This window comes from Aedes aegypti, chromosome 3, assembly GCF_002204515.2.
Source record: "Aedes aegypti strain LVP_AGWG chromosome 3, AaegL5.0 Primary Assembly, whole genome shotgun sequence".
NCBI lineage: Eukaryota > Metazoa > Arthropoda > Insecta > Diptera > Culicidae > Aedes > Aedes aegypti.
Window position 1 is genome coordinate 103,024,812 of NC_035109.1, and position 12,714 is coordinate 103,037,525.

General features: G+C 36.2%; 1 protein-coding gene across 1 annotated transcript in view; it reads right to left on the reverse strand.

Annotated features, from left to right (window-relative positions):
- The window catches only part of LOC5563622 (general odorant-binding protein 72), a 14,333-nt gene extending 2,382 nt beyond the window's left edge, over positions 1 to 11,951 (reverse strand). The window contains exons 1-3 of the mRNA XM_001647872.2: positions 11,846 to 11,951; positions 11,512 to 11,727; positions 11,360 to 11,438 (exon numbers count right to left, since the gene is read on the reverse strand). Of these exons, the coding sequence (XP_001647922.2) occupies positions 11,360 to 11,438; positions 11,512 to 11,586 (154 nt within the window). The 5' untranslated portion in view covers positions 11,587 to 11,727; positions 11,846 to 11,951. The remainder of the gene's footprint in view (positions 1 to 11,359; positions 11,439 to 11,511; positions 11,728 to 11,845) is intronic.
- Positions 11,952 to 12,714: the final 763 nt, after the last annotated feature.

A 12,714-nucleotide genomic window follows, 5' to 3' on the forward strand; every position in this document is an offset into this window, starting at 1 on the left:
CCTTGGTTTGCGGACAATATCGACATCATTGGAATTATTCGCTGGTAAGTGGAGGAGGCCTTCGTGCCTCATAAAAAAGAGACTGTGAGGAGGGCCTGATCATTAATTACTAGTACTTTGTTTGCATCACTTTACATGGTTACATGTAGGGATAGAGGTTGGCCTAGTGGTGTTGGTGCTGAGGTAAAGTTTGATGGGGATGTGTTTGAAGTTGTACCTACAACTCGGAACATTTGTGACATGTGACAATAACGTTTTCCGTGGAGGGAAAGATGTATTCAAAACAGGGCACATGCATATAATGAGGCACAACTTTAAGCTCTTTAATGACCACATCTCCTTTAATGTGACATTCAGAACATCATTTCTTTAACATTTAGAATTAGAACATTTTCTATTTGTTCGGATAAAAGCATTTAATTATTTACTGAGCAATTAGCAAAAACGTTGAAGGAACTGCACTATGCTCAAAATATGAGAGAACTTAAAGAATCTGTATCTAATTTGTAAGAATTACTTGGTTTCTATCTCAGAAAAATTGTTGGAAGGATCATTGTGATTTTTTTTAGAATTCACTGTATAAATGTATGGTTTCTGTGTGAATTCCTGAAGAGATTATCTAAAATATTAAAATACAATTTCGATTAACCATCCAGTCGTCGCGCGGTTTGCCACCTTCAGAACCACCGCGCTGCTGTTGTGAACGGAAAGCGAGGTTTTTTCGACAGTGTTGTACAAAATACAACAGCGCGACGACCGAAGTGTTAAAAAATTTCCATGGAATATAGTCATTGATACTCTAAGGAGTGATTTATTGATTTTGTCTTGGAGTCCTTGAAGAAGATCTAAGACAATGCTCAAGAAGGTTTAATTATGAAGCTTAATGGAATCTTAGGAAGACTTCCTCTAAGGATCCTTGAAATAGCGCTTAAGCAATTGCTGTTAGGATTCCTGGAAAAATCACTTTAGAAAATATGATCGTGCGTATGACGACGAAGATCTCTATATGGAATTGTTCACCAAAATTATTTACAGAGGTATCCCATTTGAAATAAAAAGTTGTAGCTAGTATCTAAAAGTACAAGCAAATAATAATTTTCATACAAACTTTGACTGGACTACGCTATCTTTTTCAATCAAATAAGCTCAAATGATGAAAGAAATTGAAGAATATTTATTTAATTTATAAGAATGTCTTCATCTTTTTCTCTGAAATATTGTCTAAAAGGATCATTCTATTTTTTTTTAAATACCGGAAAATTTATGGATTCTGTATGAATTTATGAAGAGATTGACTAAAATACTGAGCTACAATTTCAATAATAAATTTCTTGGAATTTCTTCGAAAGCCCCTGGAGAAAATTTGGCCGTGCACACAATGATGAAAAACTGTAAGTAGAATTGTTCAAAAATCTTTCAAAAAGTTCCCTTATGAAAGACTTAAGAAGTTCCTGCAAAGAATTCCTTCATCAATGTATTCATGTATTACTTTTCAGGATTTCCACCATAAATTCCTTCAAAGTGTCCTTGAGGAAATTATTTGGGAATATTTTTCCGAAAATATATCCATGATTTGCATAAGTTTGAAAAAATCTCCAGAAGGTCCTCGTGAAGTTTGAGGATCTGCTTAAACTCTTCGAGCATTTCATGGAAAAAACATAGCCAGACTTCTCAAGTAAATTCTAAAGATATTCCTGAAGAGGTTCTTGAGGAAATGCATTTAACCATTCTTTCATCATACTCTAGAGGCAATTGTAGCTCGATATCGAGTCATAGAACTATAATAAAAGTTATTTTTTATGGCTGACTTGATGATCTCTTGAACCGTAGATGTTGATTCTTTAGTGTTCTATAATCCAATATCTCCCTAACTCGACGATCCCTTCAATATCGAGTTACCGAGAGTTGACCATAAATAAAAATTAAAGATGTCTGAAGCAGTATTCTGATCCTCCGGAGTATTTCTGAATAAATCGCTGAAGAAATTCCTGTAGAAATCTCTTCAGGGTTCCTGAAAGTTGAAAATCTTAAGGAATAGTTTTGAGAATCTCAGAAAGAATGCTTTAAACAGCAGAATAGTATCTCTTGGTTGGAGATACTATTCTGCCATGAATCGCAAGTCAGTCCCATCTGCATTTCCGTCAAAATTAAGTTGAGTTCAGTATCAATATATCTTCCAATGCTTTTTCAGATACACTAATTAAATAATATGATTTGTTTGGAAAAAATTGGGAAAAACAACAAATCAAATTGTCCCATAATGAAAAGTAATCGCATTCCATTACAGATTTCCGCATCGTGTAATACAAAAATGAAACTTGTTTTGATCATCTCTATATTTTTCTCGGAAAGATATCGTAGTGAAAAGCGAGATGTGAAAGTTTCATTATGATTTGAATATGTTCCAATCCTCTGGTTTTATTTAAATATTCGTATGGAAAACTAGCTTGAAAACTTCACAGCTCATTTTCTCAAAGCCTACTTTTTTACAGATGGGACTGACTTGCGATTCGCGGCAGTATTATTAAATTAAAACGTTTTGTGGATTTTTCGGAGAAATTACTGAAGGAATACTATAAGATTCTTTAGTAGGAACTTCTAAAAAACAAATACCAGAAAAGGTCCCTGGAAGTAAGCATTATGGAATTTTCGAAGGTGTTCTTGAGTAAACTTCTTAAGATCTCAGAATCTAACTAAGAATCGAGAGAGTGATTCGAAGCAAATACGATTTTTGAACCGCTCCAGTGTGTGTCACAGATATCGCCCCAGGTAGGATGGAATAAGGTCACGCGTAGATGGAGACCCGCAGTTTATGGAATTTCAGCTAATTGGTTCTAACACGATGCCTTATGGCAACAAACACAATGCATTCACTCTAGCGTTCACCGAAATGAAAACGGTGTGGACTCAAAGTAGTTCACGTTTTAACAAAAGGAATCATTCAGCTCAAATTCCATAAGCTAGGGGTCTCCATCTACGCGGTTTTTGTCCTTACATTGCGATCGTATAGTAGTGTGTAGTTTTCCGATTCCGTTGCCTGCTCATGTGGGGTGAGTAACGGAATCGAGACTAATTGTGTTCGGTTCGCGTTGTGCGACTACTACAAATGACCTTAAAAAAGTACGACATTATGAATGTCGACGTACTTTTTATAATTTTCTTCCAATATCTTTTCACCATGTGACAAAAATGCAAAGTTAGTTTTAAATAACAGTCGTATTTTTCCTCCTTATTCATGAATCACATCACTGACCACAAGTGACTCCCAGATCTTTTTGCTTCTTCACAAATAAACACCCTTCCCGTGGTGATTGTGGAGATGCAGAGGTATTCTCATTCTCTAGAACAGTGTTGATAGACTTACACTCAAATCTCAATCAATACGCTCTCCCGTGAGAGCATACTCATCAGAGATCTGCTTCGCAAATCTCACGCAATGTTGTTGTTTACGTTAGAAAGTATTACTATAATTTTATCAGACTAACAAGAAATTATTGGCGTGTGTGAGTAAACTGTGAACTCATCCATGATTTTTTGACTGCTGAGTTACGTGATTGACAACTCACGCATGAAAAATCTCAAGCATGAGTTATGAGAAATTATATGAGAGCTGCTAAAATGTGCACTTCGAGAGTAGGTGGAAAGTCCCATCCCTTATTCATTTGGATCGAAGTGCAATTTTTACCAATTCCGATCAATCACGGAGTAGTTGCCATTGAAAGGTACAGTCAGTCTAAGCTGTTACGCTACATGGAAATCATCATAGGATTCCAGACTTTTTAAGATTGTGGTGCCCATACCAGTTTTCCTGGAATGGTGTGGCGCACCACTATTTTAAGAATTTTGATTTTAGGAATCTACTTTTGTTTGATTATAAGATATTTTCTGTATTTTGCTTAAAAAAGTAAAAGTTATAGTGAAGACTTTCTTCGGAAGGGAAGTAAGGCCGTTGGTCACGGACCCGGATAATCGAGTCGCCGACCTGTATCACTAAAATAAACATAACAATTTTTGCATTCATTTAATCACCAAAACGGCAAATTCTGTTTCTTGTATAGTGAACACAATATATCATTTTCATCATATTTATCCTGTCTTTTTATGGGGGCACGTGGCGTAGTTGGCTACACTTCTGCTTTGATAAGCAGATGGTCATGGGTTTGATTCCCAGCCCCTCCAACAAAAAACTCTCGTCCAGCTGCTCAAGAAGGATATAGACACTGTATGGATGGGACATATTCTTCTCTTGAAAACGCACCGAAAGCAGCTGCGACACTGGCATTTCCTCGTGGATTATAAATCCTCACCACAACACCGAACTATGGATATGGACCTTCACGCTATGAACTCTGGCAATGAACACGGACGAATGGATTGGATGTTAAATACGATCATCAACAAGAACAAAAATCAGCTCGAGCGATTCTTCCTACCTACTCGATACTTCCCATCGAGTGTGGATTGCGAAGTAGGCAAAATAGATACACAACAGTGTATACACAAGCAATAGGGCATCTATTAATAGAATCTATATATGACTAGGAGTAATCAGACGGATACCTATAGAAAAGAAACTCGGCACAGCTGCGGTTAAATAACACGGAGTGCCTACCAAATAAAGATAGGAAAAAAACCTGTCTTTTTATTTGTAAGACAACCGTCGTTAGCGGCACGCACGTACTTGTAAATATACACAACTTTCTATTATGCATCTTCAGATTTTTTGGAATCAACCACGTGGGGGTTCAAAAACAGAAATTTTCATAGTTATATGCAAGTATTTCCTACTTTTTTTTTCTCAAAAAATTCTGTTCGAAGCCAATGGTATCATTTTCAAAATATGAAATTCAACTCACTTCCTTGCTTTCTTGCAAAATCTATCCGTATACACATAAAACCGATTCTGTTAACTCTTAATTTTTCCTTAACTTTATTTGGTAAGCCACTTTTCCTTTTGGGCACCACTGGGCTGAATCAGTTTACGACTATGTAAAATCGTATTGTATAAGTCTAACATTAAATTATATATAGTTCGCTCTTGTTCGCCTTCTCAATTCAAGATGCGGATAGCGGGAATGTTGCTGCAGCAGCTTATGTAGAATCTTGATTGCCTACCTATCAGACGTTGTTTTTCTATTATTCCGAGCCATAGTCCATTGTACGATGCCTTGGTTCTGCCGTTTATTCCGAGATACATGCCGGAAAGCATGCGAAGAATAACATGTGCACTCAGTCGCTCTTCGTTCACAGTGGAAGACAGTTGTGGCGGTTCCATATTGCAAATTGTTGAGGACGATTTTTTGTTGAGGCGCTGGGAATCGAACCCATGACTATCCGCTTATCAAAGCGAACGTGTAGCCAACTACGTCACTGACTCCCCTGAGCTTTTTTTCGTCTGCTTTAAAAATTGCAAACACCTATGTTTCAACAATTTATTATCAACTAGTGGTCCCGGCAAACTTCGTCTTGCCATCAAGTAGGCTGTTGAAAAACGCTTTTGATCGTCCCATATAAAATGACAGTTTCGTTCGCGCTTGTTTTTTCAACTTTCCCGGTGAATATCCTGAGATTTTTATACACACAAACACGTCGGAGCCCTTGACGGACAAAACTGAGAAAGAATCATTCAAATCCGTTGACCCGTTCGTAAGCCATTTCGTGACATACAAACACCATTCCATTTTTATTTATATAGATTAGACTTTTCAATGCTAATTTAACTATGTTACAATCATGATCTTAACAGAGATCAAATTGTGAAAGTATTACAAGATTATGAGCTGATTTTCGAGTAAGTTTTGAATTAATTTGCTGCGCACCTGGAGAAGTTCTACGACGCACAGTTTGGGAAGTACTGCATTATGGGCGGTTTCCGTACAGACTGGCGGCCAAAAATATTTTTCCATATCATGTCGTATTTATGAGTTTTGTGATACAAATTTGATGTTTTATTTTCAAAAACAATTTTTCGAGACTAAATTTTTGAATAGGGTCTATAGCAAAATAATAAGTTTTGTTACTAATGATGCATATAAACCAATTATGCGATTAACGTTGTGCAAACTATTATAAATTTTAGAATTTACATAGAAATAATGATATACATGATTTAGCGACATTCAGTTATTCTCTGAGTCATTTTTTAGCTGTTTTTAAAAGAAAATGGTTGTAGAAATTCAAAAAGCCCTAAATTAAAAAAGTGCAAAGTTGTGCAGCTAAATTCTTCACGATCCTTTAGATTACATCTCAAAGAACCCTTGGAAATAAATTTCAGCCTGGGACAACTTGGGACAAAAAAGTATGGGATGTGTAAAGATTCAATATAAAATCGAATATTTTTTTTCAGTGGACTCCCCGCATTCTTCCGACCTTAAGTACGAATTTTTATTTCATTTTATATCTGTAAGATAGCTTTTTGAATAAGTTTTCAGACAGTGTATAAAGATCTTTATAAAATATTACGATTATTCAGTATATTGTATTCAATGTGTACCTTGTGTTTGTACTGAATTCTTCATTTTTCTTAACCCATATCCGCCCAGCGTCCTAAAAATAGGACAGAAGCCCCGAACGCCCAGCGTCCTATAAATAGGACAGTACTTGTAGTGCAAATATCTTGAAAATAAAGAGGTTTAGGAGAAAACTGTCTTCTGCAAAGTTGATCACAGGACTGCTGACTTCCACTTGGTAATTATTTTAATTCAGAATTAACTCACCAGGTAGCGCACAGACGCCAACAAATGTCGCATTTATAAGCAACATATGAAACAACTTTCCAGCGTACAAATATTTGCTTCGTTTATATCTCAGTCCAGCGATGAGATACAAAAATGGTGTCTTCGACAAAGTTGAACAACTAAATAATACCTATTCGCATAGAACCTTACAAATTCGGAAAACACTCCCAAGATGGCGCTAGTGAGCTAAAGCTTTATTTGCTTATATCTTAGCCAAGTTCTGAGATACAAAATTGGTGTCTTCGACAAAGTTGAACAACTAAATTATACCTATTCGCATAGAACCTTACAAATTCGGAAAACACTCCCAAGATGGCGCTAGTGAGCTAAAGCTTTATTTGCTTATATCTTAGCCAAGTTCTGAGATACAAAATTGGTGTCTTCGACAAAGTTGAACAACTAAATTATACCTATTCGCATAGAACCTTATAAATTCGGAAAACACTCCCAAGATGGCGCTAGTGAGCCAAAACTTTATTTGCTTATATCTTAGCCCGGTTATGAGATACAAAAATGGTGTCTTCGATAAAGTTGATGAACTAAATAATACCTATTCGCATAGAACTTTACAAATTCGGAAAACACTCCCAAGATGGCGCTAGTGAGCCAAAACTTTATTTGGTTATATCTTAGCCCGGTTATGAGATACAAAAATGGTGTCTTCGACAAAGTTGAACAACTAAATAATACCTATTCGCATAGAACCTTACAAATTCGGAAAACACTCCCAAGATGGCGCTAGTGAGCCAAAACTTTATTTGCTTATATCTTAGTTCAGTTATGAGATACAAAATTGGTGTCTTCGATGAAGTTGATCAACTAAATGAGAACTATTGGCCTAAAACCTTATTTGTACGGAAAACACTCAAAAGATGGCGCTAATGGTCGAACATTTTGATTGGTTATAGCTCAGTTCAGTGATGATATACCACGTTGGTGTCTTCGACAAATGTGTTCAACTGAATGAGATCTAGTCACCCGAAAGCTTATTAGTTGGGAAAACACTCACTAGATGGCGCTAGTGAGCAGAGATTTTATTTGCTTGTATCGCAGTCCAGTTATTAGATACAAAATTGATGTCTTCGACAAAGTTGATCAACTTAATGATACATAGTCACATAAAACCTTATAACACTCACAAGATGGCGCTAGTGGGTAAAAATTTTATTTGCTAATATCTCAGTCAAGTGATTAGATACAAAGTTTGTATCATGGACAATGTTGAACAGCTAAATGAATCCTATTCGCTTAAAACCATATTAGTTCGAAAAACACTCACAAGGTGGCGCTAGTGGTCAAATATTTTATTTTTTTCTATATCAGTACAGCGATGAGACTGAAAAAAATCGAACTCTCCAAATTGGTATCTTCGACAAAAGTGTTCAACTAAATGGGATCTAATCGCCCAGAAACATAGTAGTTTGGAAAATTCTCCCAAGGTGGCGAACAGACAAACATATTATTTGCTTTTATCTCAATCTAGAGATTGGATACAAAGTTAGCGTTTTTGACAAAGTTGGAGATCTGAATGAGACCTATTCGCCTGGAAACTTATTACTTCGGAAATCACCTAAATGGCACTACTGGGCACACATTTTATTCGCTTATATAAAGGTTCACTGATTAAATCCAAAAAAAACTATTCGCCTAAAACCTTCTTAGTTCGGAAGTCATTCTCATGATTGAAGTCCAGTGATGAAAAGTTTGGTATCTGGAAAACGATGATCAACTAAAGGAGATATTTTCGCAAAAAACCATATTAGCTAGGAATTGCTATTATGTGCGAAACATCAAGGAAACAACCAATAAGAAATTGGTCTGCCTAGATCAAAACAATGGATATTTACTATCGATTCGAGCAACAATCGCTTATTTCGGATGCAATGCTCCTTACATTTTTAGATGAACCTTGACACCATTTAGATCTTTTGATCTTTTGAAGGGAGTGAAGAACGAAAAAACCAACAAATTGACTTATCCATCCATGAACTGAATTCCAAGGGTGAAGGGCGGCTGTCAAATGAGAGTAAAATTGAATAGCCGCCAACCTAAGTCCAGAACCAATTTAAGACTTAAAGGTGGAAAAGTAAAAATTATTATTCGCAAAATTACAGGTAATAAATGCGCTTGAAAGATATTGTTTCAAGCAGTTATTTACTACGCACTACTGCAGTGCGTTGTTGCCAATTTAATCAAAAAATTCTACTTAATTCCCAAAATGAATGTTTTCGAGAAAATTGATTACGCCTTCACCGTTGTTTGGTCGTAGTTTTGTATGGTTGTTTACTTTTTAGAACCAGCGACGCGTTGAAGTAACAGTAAAGAGCCTTCCTAGCTGAACTCACTCGGACCAAGAATTGTGACCTTTGAGCGGGCACGCTTCAGTATGCTCCCCAGGTATTCTGGCCAGCTCTAGTGTCAAAAATCTTGGACCGCGTGGATTCGGTTCTATCGGTGGATAAGACTATGTGCATTAGTGTTGCAGTAACTTCAACGTTATAGCCGAATAATGTTAGCTTCAAATATTCACATCTGTAAAGCATGTAATAGTTGGAGTCCAATATTTGACTGTCATTGGATTGAACGACAAACTTTTGATTAGCACTAACGAAATTTTGATATTTTCAAATATAAAGGATTTGGATCACTGTCAGATTCGAGCCACATTGTATACTAATAACTTGACTGAGAAAAAATATTTTGATAGTTATGTTTCCATTATCAGCTGGCAAGTTTTATATAATCTTTTTGAAGACTATTCTGAAACATCTTAAGGTTTTTTGTTAAATCAAATTATTTGATGTTAGATTAAATTTTGTTTTTGGTATAAATGGTTTAAGTGTGCATAATTGTACATGTACATAAATGGAAATGTATGTATGTCTGTATCTTACTTACGTGGTAGAGCAGAAAATTGAATTGAAGTCACTAAATGATTTAGTTTTGGCATGCACCTTTCGCCTCTGAAATTTTTATTCTTTATGTTGCAATTTCTTTATCAGGGTACGTCCATAAATTACGTCACGCAAAGTTTTGCCATATTCATCCTCCTCAATTTTCCTCTGTTTCACACTTTTTGTATGGATTCCAATTTTTATATGGGTAGTCACGTTTCATTGTAACTCCTTCCTTCCTCTTCTGTACGTGACGTAATTTATGAATTACCCCTCACCAGCAGTTTTTTCCAACTTGTTTACATTGTAATGGGTCGAACTGCATGAAAATATATTTGATTAATTTCGAAAATAAACTTATAGAACAGCTAGATATGGACGACACACTTTCAAGAATTTTTTTGGATCCCCACCATAGACTTGAATTTTTTTGGTTAAATAAGATTTAATTTATGGGAATGCGACTATGAATAACAAAAACGGAGCTGAATTCCAATTGTGAGATACCTTGAGCGTTAACGGGTTAATAACGCTAACTTTGACATACTGTATCAATTAAAATATAAACGATCTTGTCCTGATATTCCAGAAATATCTTAATAGAAGTGTTTACTATGGCATGATGTATAAGAAAAAGCTATCAGAACAAGTCATTTTTTCGATTATTGGCCACCTGATCGCCCATAGTGTACTGATTGCATGGAAACCGGGTAGATAAATTACGTCATAGATCGGGGGATAGCTGTGCTCATTTTTGAAATGGCCTTATTCAAGAAGCTAGTTTTATCCCCTGCATTTATCGATAACATATCAAGGGTATTACACATTTCTAACACCAAGTGTTTAAAAAACAGAAGTTGATTCACACATTCTGTAATTATTTTATTGTATTTATAATAGGATTTGTTACATTCCTGTTTTATTTGGTGTAAATTTTGTAAGATGTTTTATCATTCCAACTACAAAACGGTACATCTTTTTATAATAATTGGTGATCAGGCATTGCAGAATTAGTTCTCATTTGATAAAGAAGCAAAACAACACCCCATCGGTATCGGTCCATGATCGACAATGTTTCGCAAGTTGTATCAAGCTTGATAAACGCGATAACAAGCACCCCAAAGAGAGAGCGATGATAAAACTATTTTTTCTTGCTTTTTATCTTTGGGGTTAATAACATGTAATACCAATAGTCTCCCTCAGGTTTGGAGCCTCTTTATATGGGTTTGATCATGCACTGTTATCCCTCGATCAAATCAGAGCTGTAACTCGCATGATGTGTTGCAGATCATGATTGTTACAGAGAGAAAGAGAGATAAGTAACAAATTCTCTCGTGTTTTCAAATTTAAAGCCTTGCTAAATCATCATAAAGAAATATATTCTGATATAATTTTGATTTATTTTTCGTCTGGTTGGATACCATGATAATTTGAATGAACTCAATTATAGTCTTCGAAGAGCTTCAGGTTTCAATGGGAAAAATAGAAGCTTATGTACGTACGAATTGCATAATTTTAAATTTTCGTCGCTAGGAGATGTTATTTTTTATACAAGCTTCACACGTAATGAACATTTTCGGGAACTTATTCGATTCTGATAAAGTTTGTAGATTATTTTCTAATGGTACCGTTTTGTCTCAAATTGCGAATCAAAACAGAATGAAGATTTTGAACATACACGTATGGGTCACCCTGAATATTGACCACAGTAATTTCCAAGAAACTTACCATCCGAAAGTTTGTGCTTGGGTTGGCACACCTGTCGGAACAGTTTGCCAGTCTTCTCCATTTGTTCCTTGGTGACGGACTACCGGGGATGAAAAGAAATTTGTCCAGTTTTAGTTGTATTGCATACCATTCCAAAGCACAGTTTCACCTACGCAATCATTTCTACCGAATAGGGTGCACAAGATTAGGGTGATCGTCAGCAGTATAATCGTCCGGTTGGGTTCCATAATCGTACACACCGCTCTATAGCTGCCCGACACGCTATATCACGATGCCAGGCAGGGCGAGGGTCTTCATCGTTGAGTTTTCCTCCCCTGTTAATTGTGGGGGAGTGGTTTTAGCGCTGGCCGTTGAAGTGAACTTGGTAGCTGATTGTGAGATAGGTAAGGGTATGATAGCGATGATTGCTTTAACAAGTCATCATATTCGCCGGCGGAGGGTGAATCCCTCAGTTTTGATGGGACTTGAGATTTATTAGATAATCACCTCTAATTGATATCACTTGAGATTTGTTGTTGAAAGCACACTGACGGGCTCATCGAGGGAGAGTTTTGGATTTATAGTTTTTGAAAGGCTGGTAATGGATTTATGCTGGAGGTGACAATTAGTAGGGGAAGTGATAAGTCATTCGTATGCTAGTACCGGTATTTTAGATAATAATAGTTGAACTGTTCTGGTGGCTGATCTGCTAAACTGTTGGTCGGTCTTTGATCGTAATTAGTAAGAACATGAACTAAGCATCAATCAAAAACTGGGTTCTATCGACATGATTATACGAGTGCCATTTGCCACCCTTCTTGTGATGAAAACAATCGATCAATCAAAATTGAGATTGACTTTTAACCTGTACCCGCCCAGCAGATGGAAAAAGATCAAAATGCAGCCATTTCGGTAATTCGGGACGGATTGACTTTGAATAGAATCGTCTGGATGTCTTGTTCTTCAATCATAATTCGAATTTCTGGAAATATTCACCGGATTAAAGTTATTCCGGTGGGTCACTGGGTCAACTCGGGTAAAAATGGCCCAACTTTGTTTTCAATCAACTTTTCCCAAACTAATTGATATAAATCTGACTCAATTTTAATTTATTTTTAAAGCTTAGACTACAGACGTCATGTTAGAACTAAATAAGACAATGGGAGCAGATTGATTCATGGGTATTTTTTCGGTTATTTTTGTGATCTCCGTGGAACCGGCTCCCAATAGGCCAATTTTGTTTTTCTTATAAACAGGTAAATTGGGGTAAACATTATCATTTTGAAAAGCTGGTCAGACCTGATCGACCAAGATTATTTAAAGGGTATTGGCCACCTAGAAATAGAAGAAAACCTGATTCACAACTAAGTCACTGG